Here is a 14,096-nt window from a genome sequence, read left to right on the forward strand (position 1 = left end):
AGACCACCAGAGAAAAAATGTCAAGGAAAAAGAACACATAATTTACGGAAGATATAAAAATGGCCAAATAAACATGTGTGAGTACACTAAACTCACTAGTTACAGGAAAAAGAACTTAAATAATTTCTCAACTATTAGAATGACAAACATTAAAAATATTGATACCCTCATATGCTGTTAGCGGGAGTGTAAATTTACATCAAATTTCTAAAGAGCAAGTTTGGAAACGTGTTGAATTTTTAAATGTATATGCCCTTTGACTTAGTGATTACTTCTAGAAATTTATCCTGAAGACAAAAACAGAATACACACACAGATTTATACATCTTGTATAAGGCTGTTTGCTGCAACATTGTTTATAATACTGTTAGTTGGAGATAATCTAAATGCTTATAAATATGGAACTGGTTAAATAAATTACAACGGCATTCCATATGAAAATAAAAAGTTATAGTGAAGATTTATATTCATTGCTCTTAAAAGATATTCATGCCTCATTTTAAAAAAGATCTTTTATCTAATTTGAGTAAAACGTTAAATAGTGTATTTTGACAAAAATAGGTTTTTTTTGGAGTGTTGGAAAGGAACTCCACACTGAATATATACATGCTGACTGTAAGCCTCATTTCAGAAATATTAAGAGAAAGAAATATGCATAATAGTACAAGGAAATAAGACATATCTATATTTCTCCAATATTAGGAACAAGTGAAAAACATTAGAAGGGAGGTTCACCCAAACACTGACATTGTTTTTATCCTATTTATAGGGTTTCATATAATTTTTATGTACTTCAGTAAAACTTTCTCCAGTTTTAAATTTTATTTTATAATGAATATCATTTTAAAATAAATCAATAAAGACATTCTGAGTTAAAAAAAAAAAAAAAACCGTATGACACCTCTAGGCACACCACTTCTCTGCCAGTGTAAAATCTTGGTTTATCATGTAAAGTAAAAAAACATGAGCACACGAACATTTGTTCTAGAAAATGTGAAGACAGTGATGGTAGCCTCCCAGGATTCTAGGTCTGAGCTTGAGCTGCTGTCACGTGCTCTGAGTGCTCCAGGCACGGCCACCAAAACCTCGGACTTTCTGGTCTGTAAGGCCTCCTGGCAGGTGCTGTGCCCTGGCAGCCTGAGATCTGGCTGCTGGAATGCCCCGGAAGGAGAGCATCCTTGCAGAGCCGCACAACATCCTCCCCAGTTGGGCAGCACCGCCCGGGGCGCTGGCCTTTTGTTTCAGCAATGGAATGAGTCAGTGGGAACAGGATACACCCCCCAGACCAAGACGATGGTAAGTCAGGTGGAGCAGGACCCAGGACAGCAAGGAGTGGCTGCCTGGCCAGTGGCCCAAGAGCCAAGCTGGCCCTGAGGATAGCAGGGAGGGTGCAGCTCTCCCCTGAACAGGCCTCACAAGAACTAAAGTTCTTTCTACTCTCAATTACTCCACCTTCAGATGCTTTTCGGTTTCCCTCTGCCCACAGATGTGTCCTGTTCTTCTAACATCCACCCTAAAGAGAACATTTACTGGGGAACAGTCACACCTATCTCCTTAATCTTTTTAGAATGGCCAAAGGGTTAAGTGAAGCCCCTTCACGTCACAGGTACAATAATTGGCCTGGTTTTAGGGCCAGGACGAACATCCTCAAACAGCCTCTTTCATGTGACCTAAAAAATAGAAAATCGAAGACCAGATGGGCTCTCTGCTCCTCCCCATCCGACAGATAGCCACATCTTCCGGTACAGTGCCCCAGCATCCCTAAGACACGATGGGGAAGGTCAGAGTAAACGGATTTGGCCCTACTGGGTGCCTGGTCACCAGGGCCGCTTTTAACTCTGGCAAAGTAGGTGCTGTCGCCATCAATGACCCTTCGCTGACCTCAACAACATGGTCTACACACTCTAGTATGATTCCACCATGGCAGATTCCATGGCACAGTCAAGGCTGAGAACTGGAAATTTGTCATCAATGGAAAGTCCATCTCCATCTTCCAGAAGTGAGATCTTGCCAACATCAAACAGGGTGATGTGGTGCTGAGTCTGTAGTGGAGTCCAGGGTGGGTCTTTACCACCATGGAGAAGGCTGGGGCTCACTTGAAGGGCGGGGCCAAGAGGGTCATCATCTCTGCTTCTGCAGATGCCCCCATGTTCGTGATGGGCGTGAACCATGAGAAGGAGGACAACTCCCTCAAGATTGTCAGCAGTGCCTCCTGCACCACCCACTGCTTGGCCCCTCTGGCCAAGGTCACCCATGACAACTCTGCCATCGTGGAGGGACTCATGACCACGGTCCATGCCATCACTGCCACCCAGAAGACCACAGACAGCCCCTCTGGGAAGCTGTGGTGTGATGGCTGAAGGGCTGCCCAGGACACCATCCGTCCTGCTACTGGTGCTGCCAAGGCTGTGGGCAAGGTTATCTCTGAGCCGAACAGGAAGCTCACTGGCACGGCCTTCTGTGTCCCCACCCGCAATGTGCCAGTCATGTATCTGACCTGCCACCTGGAGAAAGCTGCCAAATATGAAGACATCAAGAAGGTTTTGAAGTGGGCATCGGAGGGTCCCCTCAAGGGCATCCTGGGGTACACTGAGGACCAAGTTGTCTCCTGCGACTTTAACAGTGGCTCCCACTCTCCCACCTTCAATGATGGGGCTGGCACTGCCCTCAATGACCACTTCGTCAAGCTCATTTCCTGGTACAACAATCAATTTGGCCAGAGCAACTGGGTGGTGAGCCTTATGGTCCACAAGGCCTCCAAGGAGTAAGAGCCCCCTTGGACCACCAGCCCCAGTGAGAGCAAGAGGAAGAGAGAGACCTCAGCTGCTGGGGAGTCCTTGCCCCAATTCACCCCCCAACATACTGATAATCTCTGACCTCTACAGTTTCCATCCCTGAACCCCATGAGAAGGGGAGCTTTTGGGGAGCCCTACTTTGTCATGTACCATCAATAAAATATACTGTCCCCAGCAAAAAAAAAAAAAAAAAAAGACAAAGTCGATTTCTGGTGCAGGGGTGGGTGGTGAGGTGATGGGAGAGAGAAAAATCAAGTTGAGTTATACAGAGACTGTACAGCACAATGGAATCAGTAAATAGATTGGGCCTAGAAACCTCCATCAGGACTCTGAAAAACAAACTGAGGGTTGCTGGAGTGGTGGGGGGTAGGAGGGAGGGGGTGGCTGGGTGACAGACATTGGGGAGGGTATGTGCTGTGAATTGTGCAAGACTGTTGAATCACAGATCTGTACCTCTGAAACAAATAATGCAATATATGTTAAAAAAAAAAAAGAAGATGAAGATAGCAGGAGGGGAAGAATGAAGGGGAGTAAGTCAGAGGGGGAGAGGAACCATGAGAGACGATGGACTCTGAAAAACAAACTGAGGGTTCTAGAGGGGAGGGGGTGGGGGGATGGGTTAGCCCGGTGATGGGTATTAAAGAGGGCACATTCTGCGTGGAGCATTGGGTGTTATGCACAAACAATGAATCATGGAACACTACATCAAAAACTAATGATGTAATGTATGGTGATTAACATAACAATAAAAAATAGGAAAAAAAAAAGAAAATTAGGAGCACCTTACAAAAAAAAAAGAAACCTCCATCAGTGGAACTTTGAGCAAGTGACTGTGCCTTATTTTCCTCATCTACAAAATGGAAAAAACATCTGTCCTTTCTATTTCAAAACATTAGGGGGAGAATAACACTAAATTTCACATGTAAAAGTGCTCTGTAACCTGAAATTATTACTTCATCACTGTTATTTGGAGAGGAAGTACTTTGTTATACTACAGAAAACGTACTTGCCCACAGCTGAGTATGCTGTAGGACACTGGTGAATACTTACTGAATTGTCTGGAGAAAAATAGAACCAATACCTCTGGTAAAATAAAAAAGAGAAGAGATCCAGTATGGGGATGCCTGAGATGATCTATTTCAGAGTTTAAAAAAATATATGCTGGGGAAAAGAAGAAGGCATGAGAAACCTCACCCGTCACGTATTATTTCATAAGCATGAGACAATCATCTTCAGGAAAATGAATCCGTGTTGAAGACATGCAATGATATTGCATCTATACTATACATTATCTATCACACGCAGACCGCCAGTGAAATTTCTTCGTTCCCTAGCTCAACTGCCTTCTCTCTTTCCACAAGTAGAGCAAGAACACAAACCCAAGGGAACACAACAGAAAGCAACACTGTCAATTACAGCAAAGGTTTGGAATCCAAAGTTAAGCTTCCCACAAAATGTCTAGCTTGGCCTCTTAACTGTAGAGACTCTAAGTGCTGCACAAGGCAACAGATGAAAATGCTTACACATTAAACTCAATAACAAAAATAAAGATGACACTAATTGCTCGTGTCCAAACTATAGAAATCCTTTATTTAGTTTGTATCATCACGAGGGAAGGGAAATTTTCTGATAATGGATATTCACCCGAGTACCATAAGGCTTTTTAAAAAATACTGTTCTGAATATAAATCTTATCAATTATTTTTCATACCTCCCTGTCTTCTTGAAGAGTCTTCCTTAACATTAACCTGGCCTTTTTATTTTTAAAGGTATCAATATAAACATCTGCTACCATCCATTGCTATTTATAGCTACAGGTGTCCGTCCCTTATCAACCAGAGATCCTAGATGGTCCTATTTTCATTTTTCTAACTCCCCATCAGCTGTGTCATTTGACAGTATTCATCAGCATCATTCCTACCTTTTGCCTCATTTTACACTTAGTCCATGTCGGTGGCTCCAAGGGGCTCCTAATAAAGGACAAGTGCATGGGCTCTGTGAGTCCCCAGCTGCTCTGAAAGGCGGTAGTTGCTTCAAATGCAATGTTCAGCTAAGTGAGGTCCTTCCACAAAAACTCAATGCCAGGCACAATTGTTCTTACCTCCATAACTGAAGAAAGCATCCTTTTCTCTCCTTTCAATTACAGTTCCCAAGATCTCTACCTGCTTTATTGGGTGCCCATTGTAAAAAAATACACCTGAAAAAAAAAAAAAAAATCAGTCCTTGACAAATGGCAGGCCCCAAGAAATTCAGACGTCTTTTCCTTACGGGTCCAAAGTAGAAAGTTTGGCTTTAATGAAGCTTGTCCTAATGGAAAAAAGAGAAAACCAATGTTGCCCGACTAGGTTTGGTTAATCTTCTTTCCACTTGCGAAAATGAAATGTGCCTCCTTGTGGACCTCTCACAACAGGCCTGAAGACAATCATTAGATTATGAAAAGAAATCTATTTTGAGGGACTGCAAAAGGAAAGAGAGGAAATCACAAGAAAGGCTTCTTTGACTTCTTTACTAGCACTTTTCTAGGAAGCCAGTCATCATTTCTATGAATTAGCAGTGACTTTGTCTTTTTAAAGAGAAGATAATTAGGTTACAAAATGCTGCTCTTTGGAGCCAGCAGATTACAAATCAAAAAATTCTCTTTAAAAAAAAAATTATTTATTTGAGAGAGAGGAAGAGAGAGCACGTGTGTGCAAGTGAATGGGGGGGAGGGGCAGAGGGAGAGAATCTTCGAGCAGCCTCCCCACTGAGTGTGGAGCCTGATGCTGGGCTTGATCCCACGACCCATGAGATCATGACTTGAGCCAAAACCACAAGTCAAGTTGGACGCTAAACCCACGGAGCTACCCAGGTGCCCCCGCCACAAGCTTCTCATTTTTAAAACTATTTTCAAAACCCAGAGGACAGATACCAGCAGGCAGGTTCCTGCCAGGGGAGAAACCTGAGAGGATAAACCTTACAATACCCAGAGGCCTGTTCTGGACCTGGGAAGGAAAACAGAGGGACTCCGGGCTGCAGAGAGTCCCTGATTCCACCCCCAGGCCCCAGTGCTGCCCTGCCCTTGCAGAGCTTCCCATCTGTGGCCCCCCAGCACCCTGACCCTTTTGGCGTAAGCTACTTGCATGTGCATCTGTCTCCTGCAGCTCATGAGTCCACGCTAAAATCTTCTCCAGCATGTTTTTTCCCCCCATGATGGCTGAATTCTTTCCTTGCAGAAAGAGGCTGTAACCGTTTAAATGGAAATTTCCTTTTTAAATAAAGATCTGACCTGTAAACAAACATTCATCAGCACAGACATTTGGCCACCTCCTCCCTCCCCACCAAGCCTGGTCAGAGCCTCCCTTCTCCACATCCATAGGGTGGGGGGGGGTAGGACAGACCTGTGGCCTGAACCCTGATGCCCTTCAAAATCCCCAGAAGACTGGCCTCTGCTGACGGCTCTCTTGTATCCCATGTGGATAAAGGGGCTGGGGACAAGTCACTCAAGGAGTCCCAGAGGATGGATAAGGAGGCTCTGAGCCTCAGCCAGGTGGAGATTCTAGGAGAGTGAGATGTGGTTGGAAGGAAAAAAATGGTGGCAAAGTTAGCCTAAAGAAGGGCCCTCTCCCTGGCAGGGCATCTTTCTAACAATGACTTGGTGGATTAGAGACCACGAGCACGGGGCAACCATGGGGGCTATGAGCTGAAATGGCAGGACCACACAAGGAAAGGAGCCGGAGTCACTGCATCATCCCCAAAGGAGGGTCACCCCCTTCCAGGAACACAAGGTGAGTGGGTTCAAACTGGCTCCACAGAAAATCCATGCAATTTTAAGAGGAGAGTTCCAACAGACTTCTCCTGAGTTCTTAGGATTGATATCCAGGTCCCTTAGTTACTACCTTTGGTGAGGCCCTTGGGGCCTTTGCCACTACCTGCCTGCACTGACCAAATGCAAAGGAAAAAGGGTGACTTCAGAGGGAGAGCCCTGCAGGACTGCTGCAGGCAAGCTCAGACATCCCGACCACAGGAAAAGTCTGAATCGCGAGAATGAGCCTCCCCTAAGGATGTGGGCACAGAGTCCTCTACCAAAGTGTACCCCAGAACCATGCCCTGACCAATGCTCGTGTGCAGAGAAGAGCTATGACATGGCACTGTTCGGGTCTGCTATAGGGCTGGGGGGGGGGGGGGCTTGGAGGGGCCTGAGCTCCAGGCTGTTCTCTGGCTGCAGCCAGCCCTTTCTGCTTCCCCAAATGCACTGACAGGTAATAACACTCTATTTGTGCACTGGGCAGAGCAAAGTTAGAGAGAACCGTTTTCTAGAACCTGACTGGCCTCCCCTACCCCATCTCACTGGATGGTCTGCCCTGGTTGCCAGGCATTTCTTGGTATTAGAGACAGAACACTCCACAGGGTTCCATGTGGTCAGTTGTGGCCCCTAGGACATTAGTAGTAGGAAGCAGAACTATGGAGGTCCCTGGACCCGCTGGAGATCCCACTGCCTAACCCGAAATGTCTTCCCAGTGGGTCCTGGAGCCACTATGGGGTGCTCTGCTGGTGATGTCTGGAAACTCAAGACAGTCCCAGGACTCTTTGGGTTTCCCTGGGACATCCTGGTATGTGCTGCTATGGTGGTTTTTATAGTAAAGAGCCAACACACTTTGAGAAGGAAAACAGAGCTAGGCAAAGGTGTTCTGCCTGGGTTGCAGTGTACGAAAAAGGTGATAAGACAGGACTAGTGACACAAGCCAGTGAGGTCCTCAAGTCACCTGCGATGGAGGCCAATCCTCCAACGTTACAAACTGTGTCGGGCCACTTGACAAAAATCTGAACAGGTCTTCACTTGAGGACACAACAGACTTTCTCAAAAAAGCACAGAAAAGGGAACCCCTAAACTTTTGTGTTCTAGACTGCCAATGGCCGGCCTTCAAGGGCAGACAGTCATTCAAAGGTGCAAAAAATCCTTCCAATCTCAAGGAATTGATGCAGAAAACATCTCAAAAGCGTCTCTAAACAATGGAGAACAAATTCAGAAGAAAATAACACATGGGTCGAATCAAAACATTCAGAGAGGATGACTGAGTGGCTCAGTCAGTTGAGCATCTGCCTTCGGCTCAGGTCATGCCTGCTAAGCAGGGAGTCTGCTTCTCCCTCTGACCCTCTCCACTCTCATGCTCTCTCTCTCACATAAATAAATAAATCTTAAAAAAAAAAAAACATTCAGAGAAAATCAACTGAGGAGAAAACACACTGCCTGGAGATAGAGAAGACACGTGTCCATGTGTAGAGAAACATGAACCACACGTATCAGGAGCGCAATTGATCAGACGGCGGCCGGAGGCATGGACAAGAATCGGAGAGGACCACTTCCTCCTATCAACACAAGATTCTCTTCTATGACAAAAGAGCTAAAAAAAAAAAAAAAAAGTTGGATGGCGGCTTTGTTGATTGAAAGAAAGCTCAGGAAGCAAAGAACAGAAAACAACCCAAATGGGGCGTCTGGGTGGCTCAGTCGTTAAGCATCTGCCTTCGGCTCAGGGTGTGATCCCGGGGTCCTGGGATCGAGCCCCGCATCAGGCTCTCAGCTCAGCTCTCAGGGAGACCTGCTTCTCCCTCTCCCACTCCCTCTGCTTGTGTTCCCTCTCTCACCGTGTCTCTCTCTGTCAAATAAATACATAAAATCTTTTAAAAGAAGAAAACAAAACCACCCAAACAACAGATTCTGGCTGATGGGGAGTTCCAGCTACAGCCTTCCCCACGGGGTCCTTCAGGTCCTGCTGCCTTTGTTCCACACGCAGCCCCCCAGTGATGAAACATACCTGGGGATTCCCCGGGCCATGAGGTCCCCAGGAAGGAGGAGGGTCAGGCGACAAGGGTTCAGGGACCCAGAGTCACACACGCAGGTTTGATTCAGCTCTCACATCAGCCCATCCCTGGACAGCCACCACCACGGTAAGACATTCGCCTGGTTCCTCTCTTTTAAAAGTACTTTTGATTTATCTCTTTTTAGTCTGTCATTATTTAATTGATGTCCAATAGTACTCAAATGCCAAAGATACTATTTTTCATATAATTCTTATGAATATACCATTTCCACTTCATCAGACCCTCTAGAATTAAATATTGTATTTTTTTAAAAGATTTTATTTATTTGAGAGAGAGAGAGAATGAGAGATAGAGAGCACGAGAGGGAAGAGGGTCAGAGGGAGAAGCAGACTCCCCACCAAGCAGGGAGCCCGATGTGGGACCCGATCCCGGGGCTCCAGGATCATGACCTGAGCCGAAGGCAGTCGCTTAACCAACTGAGCCACCCAGGCGCCCAATAAATATTGTATTTTGATTTAAGCAACAGATTCACTACTTATCCCATTATTAAAGGCTGACACGAATATTTAGAATAATAAAGACTATTTCTATATGCTATAAACAAAAAGATAAAACAAAACTGACCCCAAAACTGGGGCACCTGGGTGGCTCAGTTGGTTAAGCAGCCAAGTCCTGATTTCGGCTCAGGTCATGATCTCATGGGTGGTGAGATCGTCAGGCTGCATGCTCAGCGGGGAGTCTACTTGAAGATTCTCTCCCTCTGCCCCTGCCCCAACACTCACACACACTCTCTCAAAAATAAATTTTTTTTTAAAAAGACCCCAAAACCTGTAAACACCACCACCACCACCACAAACTTCGTAAGATTTTTTCATAACATTTTTTATTTGTTTAACACTAAAATTGCAGGTTAATTTTGAGGAGTTGACATTTTGCAACCATTTTGCAAGGCAATTCTGATGGATGGCAAATATACAGAGTAAGGTCAAATTTCAAGTTAAGGGCACAGTCTCCCACAGAATTGCTTTCTTCACTCACCGGCCCTGAATTTGGGCATTCTCAGGCCACCCACTGTTCTGACCAACTGGCTACAACTTCGGGGGGGTCCTACAACTCTCTCAGCTTTGATGATTTGTTAGAATGAGACACAACTCAGGAAGGTACTAGATTTACGACTATAGTTTCAAAGTGAAGGGTACAAATCAGGACTCACTAACTAAAGAGATGCACTGGACAAGGTCTGGAGGAATCCAAGCACAAAGCTTCCACAGTCACAGAACATATCACCCTCCTGACAAATCAATGTTATGATTACCAACCAGGAAAATTCACCTGGGCCTTGGTGTCCAGAGTTTTTATTCGGGTTTCATTACGCAGGCATGACTGAATCACTGACCACATGACAACTCATTCTCTAGCCCTCTCCTTTCCCAAGGGGTTGGGCTGATGTCACCTGGCTGGAAATCCCAGTTCTCTAATCACTGGGTGTTCTTTCAGGCATGGACAACCCCTATCCCCAAACCAAACCAAAAACAACCATGAAAACAACACAGAAATAAAAACCCAGGCTAGGGGAATTTTCCACCCCTAGAGCCCTATAGTATAATCTCAAGAGGATCACTCTTGTGAATTTATGGTTGGTGTCTCCTTCAAGCATGATGCTTCATTTTAAAAACTGTTAAGAGTCAGCAGTTAGTTAGGTTTTTAACAGGATGCCTGGAGGCCAGCAAAGGGGGAGGCATGGCTAGCTATTGGGGAAGGTCAGAGACCTCTCCTGGCAGCACTCCAAAAACAAAGCCGTAAGAAGCTGGATCAAACCAGACAGGCTCAAGACAAAGAAGGCCAAAAACCTGGGCCAAGTAAGGGAGAAAAGGCACAAAACCCCACACCTCCAAAAAATCCCTCCCCAAGAAATAAATATTCCACCCCCTAATTAACAACTGTCCGTAAAAGACAGGAACCCAAAACTTGGGGTTCAGCTCTCCCTTGAGCTCTCCTGCTCTCACATCTTGAGAGTGTGCTCTCTTTATTTTTTTTAATTTTATTTAAATTCAATTTATATTCAGAGATAGAGTCCGTCAATTTATTGGTTGCATACAACACCCAGTGCTCATCACATCACATGCCTCCTTAATGCCCATCACCCAGTTACCCCCGCCCCACCATGCCTACCTTCTGGCAACCCTCAGTTTGATTCCTAAAGTTTAGAGTCTTTTACGGTTTGTCTCCCTCTCTGTCGAGAGGGTACTCTCACTTTAATAAACTTCCGATTTGCACCGCTCAACCCTTGTGTCTAGTCTCTCCTTGAATTCTTTCTTGCAATGAGACCAAGAGCCTCTGGCAACATCCCTGGGAAGGGCTGGATGGAGGCCTCAGGGTCAGAAGTCTCCCCAGTCCACCTGGCAACAAAAGCACATCTGAAACAGTACTACCAGTGACCTAGTAAAGACCATCAGGATCCGTTTTCCTTGGTTGGCTGTTAATATATCATAAAGTCCTCTACCCACAGGAAGAGTTAAGCCCCTATCATGCCCTGATATTTCCCTGAGCACCTCCATAAGACCTTTCTTTAAAATGCAAAGCTGGCATTTGGTGTGAATTGCTTTCTTCCTGAGATGAGCTATGAGAATACCAGCCTGTTCTGGAAAATGGACAACTGTGGGGGGGAGGACGGCTGCCTTCCAAGAAAAAAAAACATAAAACCAAACACAGACCATTTCCAACAGTAATTAGGAAACCAAGGTGTGGTGAAAAATCTGCACAAAAGGCTTTAGAATAAGGTCATCCAATATATTTGTACATAGAACTGGAAACACACAAAACATCCTCTCATTAAAACTGTGCATACTTACGACGTGGATGGAACTGGAGGGTGTTATGCTGAGTGAAATAAGTCAATCAGAGAAAGACATGTATCATATGACCTCACTGATATGAGGAATTCTTAAACTCAGGAAACAAACTGAGGGTTGCTGGAGTGGTCGGGGGTGGGAGGGATGGGGTGGCTGGGTGATAGACACTGGGGAGGGTATGTGCTATGGTGAGCGCTGTGAATTGTGTAAGACTGTTGAATCACAGATCTGTACTTCTGAAACAAATAACGCAATATATGTTAAGGAAAAAAAAAAGATGATAGCAGGAGGAGAAGAATGAAGGGGGGGAAATCGGAGGGGGAGATGAACCATGAGAGACGATGGACTCTGAAAAACAAACTGAGGGTTCTAGAGGGGAGGGGGGTGGGGGGATGGGTTAGCTTGGTGATGGGTATTAAAGAGGGTACATTCTGCGTGGAGCACTGGGTGTTATGCACAAACAATGAATCATGGAACACTACATCAAAAACTAATGATGTAATGTATGGTGATTAACATAACAATAAAAAATTTAAAGAAAAAAATAAAACTGTGCATACTTGAGCTTCTTGACTGACTCACAGCTTGCTATTCATTCAAAATAGCAAAGAGTTTAACCAAACTTCTCACATAGCCCACAAGCATGTGAAGATCCATACACAGCTATGTGAATTATTTAAATGTACCCCAAATTGTATTTGTTATGTTTTTAGGTATGAAGAACCTATCTTTAGTAACCGCCATTTAAAACAAAAAAAAGTGATTTCTTTAACTTTACATTTATAATGCTTTGTTGCTCCAATTACTATTTTTTTGAGGGCCCACCACATGCCAGGCACTGTTCTAAGCAGTGAAATTATGTAGATGAATAAGGCATATGTTTTTCCTCTCAGTGAGTTTATATTACTTGGTTCTGATTAACTGAAAACAAAATAAAACCCCACAAGAAAATCAGGCCTGGTTAATCCCCATTTCTACAAAGATGACACCTAAGCTTTGCAGGTGAGTCACATGCCCAGGCCAGGTAAGAGGCACTGTTAGGAAAGGGAACAAGGCCTAGAAACGTCTGGTCCAGTGAGCTTTCCACCAAGAGCTGTTCCAGAGAAAAATAACTGAGCATGTTAAAATATGAAAGACCTCAACGCCAGACCAAAAAAAACAAAAAACAAACAAAAAAACCATTCCTGGGTACAAAGGTTACTTTCCCAAGCTTTTATTTTAAAAATAAAAATAAGATTTAGACTTTTTTAACTTGCACAGAAATGTATTCATTCGAGAGTCCACGCTAGGTCATTTTCAGAGCCTGCAGCAAGGAAGGCTCTCCTGAAAGCCACTAAGCCCCAACTTCCTGCAGCTTTGGAGAAAGAAGGGTGAGGTGCAGGTGTAGCACTGGGCATTCTTCAGGCCCACCAGCGACATACCTGGTACCTGGCGGGACTCCTTCAAGTCCAGGATATCTCCGATGTAGAGTTTTGCAAAGGCTAGAAACACAGGATCCAAACCCCACAGGAGGGAAGGGGTCTCCTCTTCACACTGGCTGGATTCAGGCTGCATCGGGAGGCTGGGGTTTGGCTTGCAGCCAACCCTGAAAGGCTCTGCGTCACTGAGTGGAGGATCTATATGTGAGACCAAAAAAAAAAAAAAAAAAAAATCAGGATGCAAGGCTTTCAAGTGGTCACATCGGCATGGCCCCGAAGCTGCTCTCCGGGCGGCTACGCGGAATTCCGGGAGGAGTAAAAGCAGGGGTCCAGGGCCTGGCAAACTCACGCCACGGGCCTAGAGCAAAAAAGGCATTCCTCGGGTGAGGGCCTGTGCGTTCCTTATGGCTCTCCCTCTGGAATCTCTTCTACCCCACGGGAGTGTTTCTCCTTCCCCCCAAGTACCAACTTCAAAACGCCTAAATGCTAACTTTTCACCTTGGGGAGCTATATCCATACAGGCGTACCCTGAAACCGCTTTGATGGGCGGGGTCCGGAGACGAATGGGCGCCCTCGTGGCCTAACACGAGGGGGTCAGAGTGGGTGGGTCTGTGCGTCGCTCGGCCCCCGCACCTTCCGGTCTGGGGATGAGCCTGAGAAAAGGAGGAAAACGGAAACGAAAAGCTGACCCGCTCGAAGCCCCTCCCGCCGCACTCCCGCCGCCAGCTCGAGGCCCCCAGGAGCGCGCAGACTCGGCCCTTCCGGTCGCTCAAAGGCCGCGGCAGCCACGGCCCCGCCCGGCGCCAGCGCGCGGAGCCCTGGGCGTCTCCGGAGCCGCAGCGGGGGCCGGCCTCCGCTCCTGGCCCGCCACCGACCCACCTCTCCCGACCTGGGCCTTCCCTCCCCGCGGCCAACGCGTCGCCACGGCTCCGCCCCGCCTCGCCGGCCGCGCCGCCCCATCCCAGCGAGGCCCCGCCCCAAGCTCGCTTGCAGGTGGCGGCGAGGCAGTCTTGCGCCGGTGTGGCCCAAGCAGTGCTTTGGTCCGTCCATCCGTCCGGCCTTCGTGGGCTTCCGCTGGAGCACAGAGCCCAAACCTCTGAGGCCTGGGATCTGACTCTGCGATTGCTGTTGCCCAAAAACCCATCCTCCAAGTCTCCCTTTCACCCTGTCCCCCGCTAGTGGTAGGATCCCCAAGAGATTGGGACTGGTTCTTGCGGGGGGGGGGGAGGGGG

At 46.4% G+C, this 14,096-nt stretch overlaps 1 protein-coding gene across 9 annotated transcripts in view; it reads right to left on the minus strand.

Annotated features, from left to right (window-relative positions):
* Positions 1-13,778, minus strand: part of STN1 (STN1 subunit of CST complex) — a 41,870-nt gene extending 28,092 nt beyond the window's left edge. For 6 of the 9 annotated variants that reach the window (XM_027596126.1, XM_027596134.1, XM_027596133.1 and 3 more), the window contains exons 1-3: positions 13,363-13,778; positions 12,868-13,062; positions 4,897-4,992 (exon numbers count right to left, since the gene is read on the minus strand). In XM_027596126.1, coding sequence (XP_027451927.1) covers positions 4,897-4,992; positions 12,868-13,062; positions 13,363-13,381 — 310 coding nt within the window. In that variant the 5' untranslated portion in view covers positions 13,382-13,778. The remainder of the gene's footprint in view (positions 1-4,896; positions 4,993-12,867; positions 13,063-13,362) is intronic. The other 3 variants (XM_027596125.1, XM_027596131.2, XM_027596132.1) reach the window with 3 other exon arrangements.
* Positions 13,779-14,096: the final 318 nt, after the last annotated feature.

The sequence above is a fragment of the Zalophus californianus genome, chromosome 15 (assembly GCF_009762305.2).
Source record: "Zalophus californianus isolate mZalCal1 chromosome 15, mZalCal1.pri.v2, whole genome shotgun sequence".
Lineage (NCBI taxonomy): Eukaryota > Metazoa > Chordata > Mammalia > Carnivora > Otariidae > Zalophus > Zalophus californianus.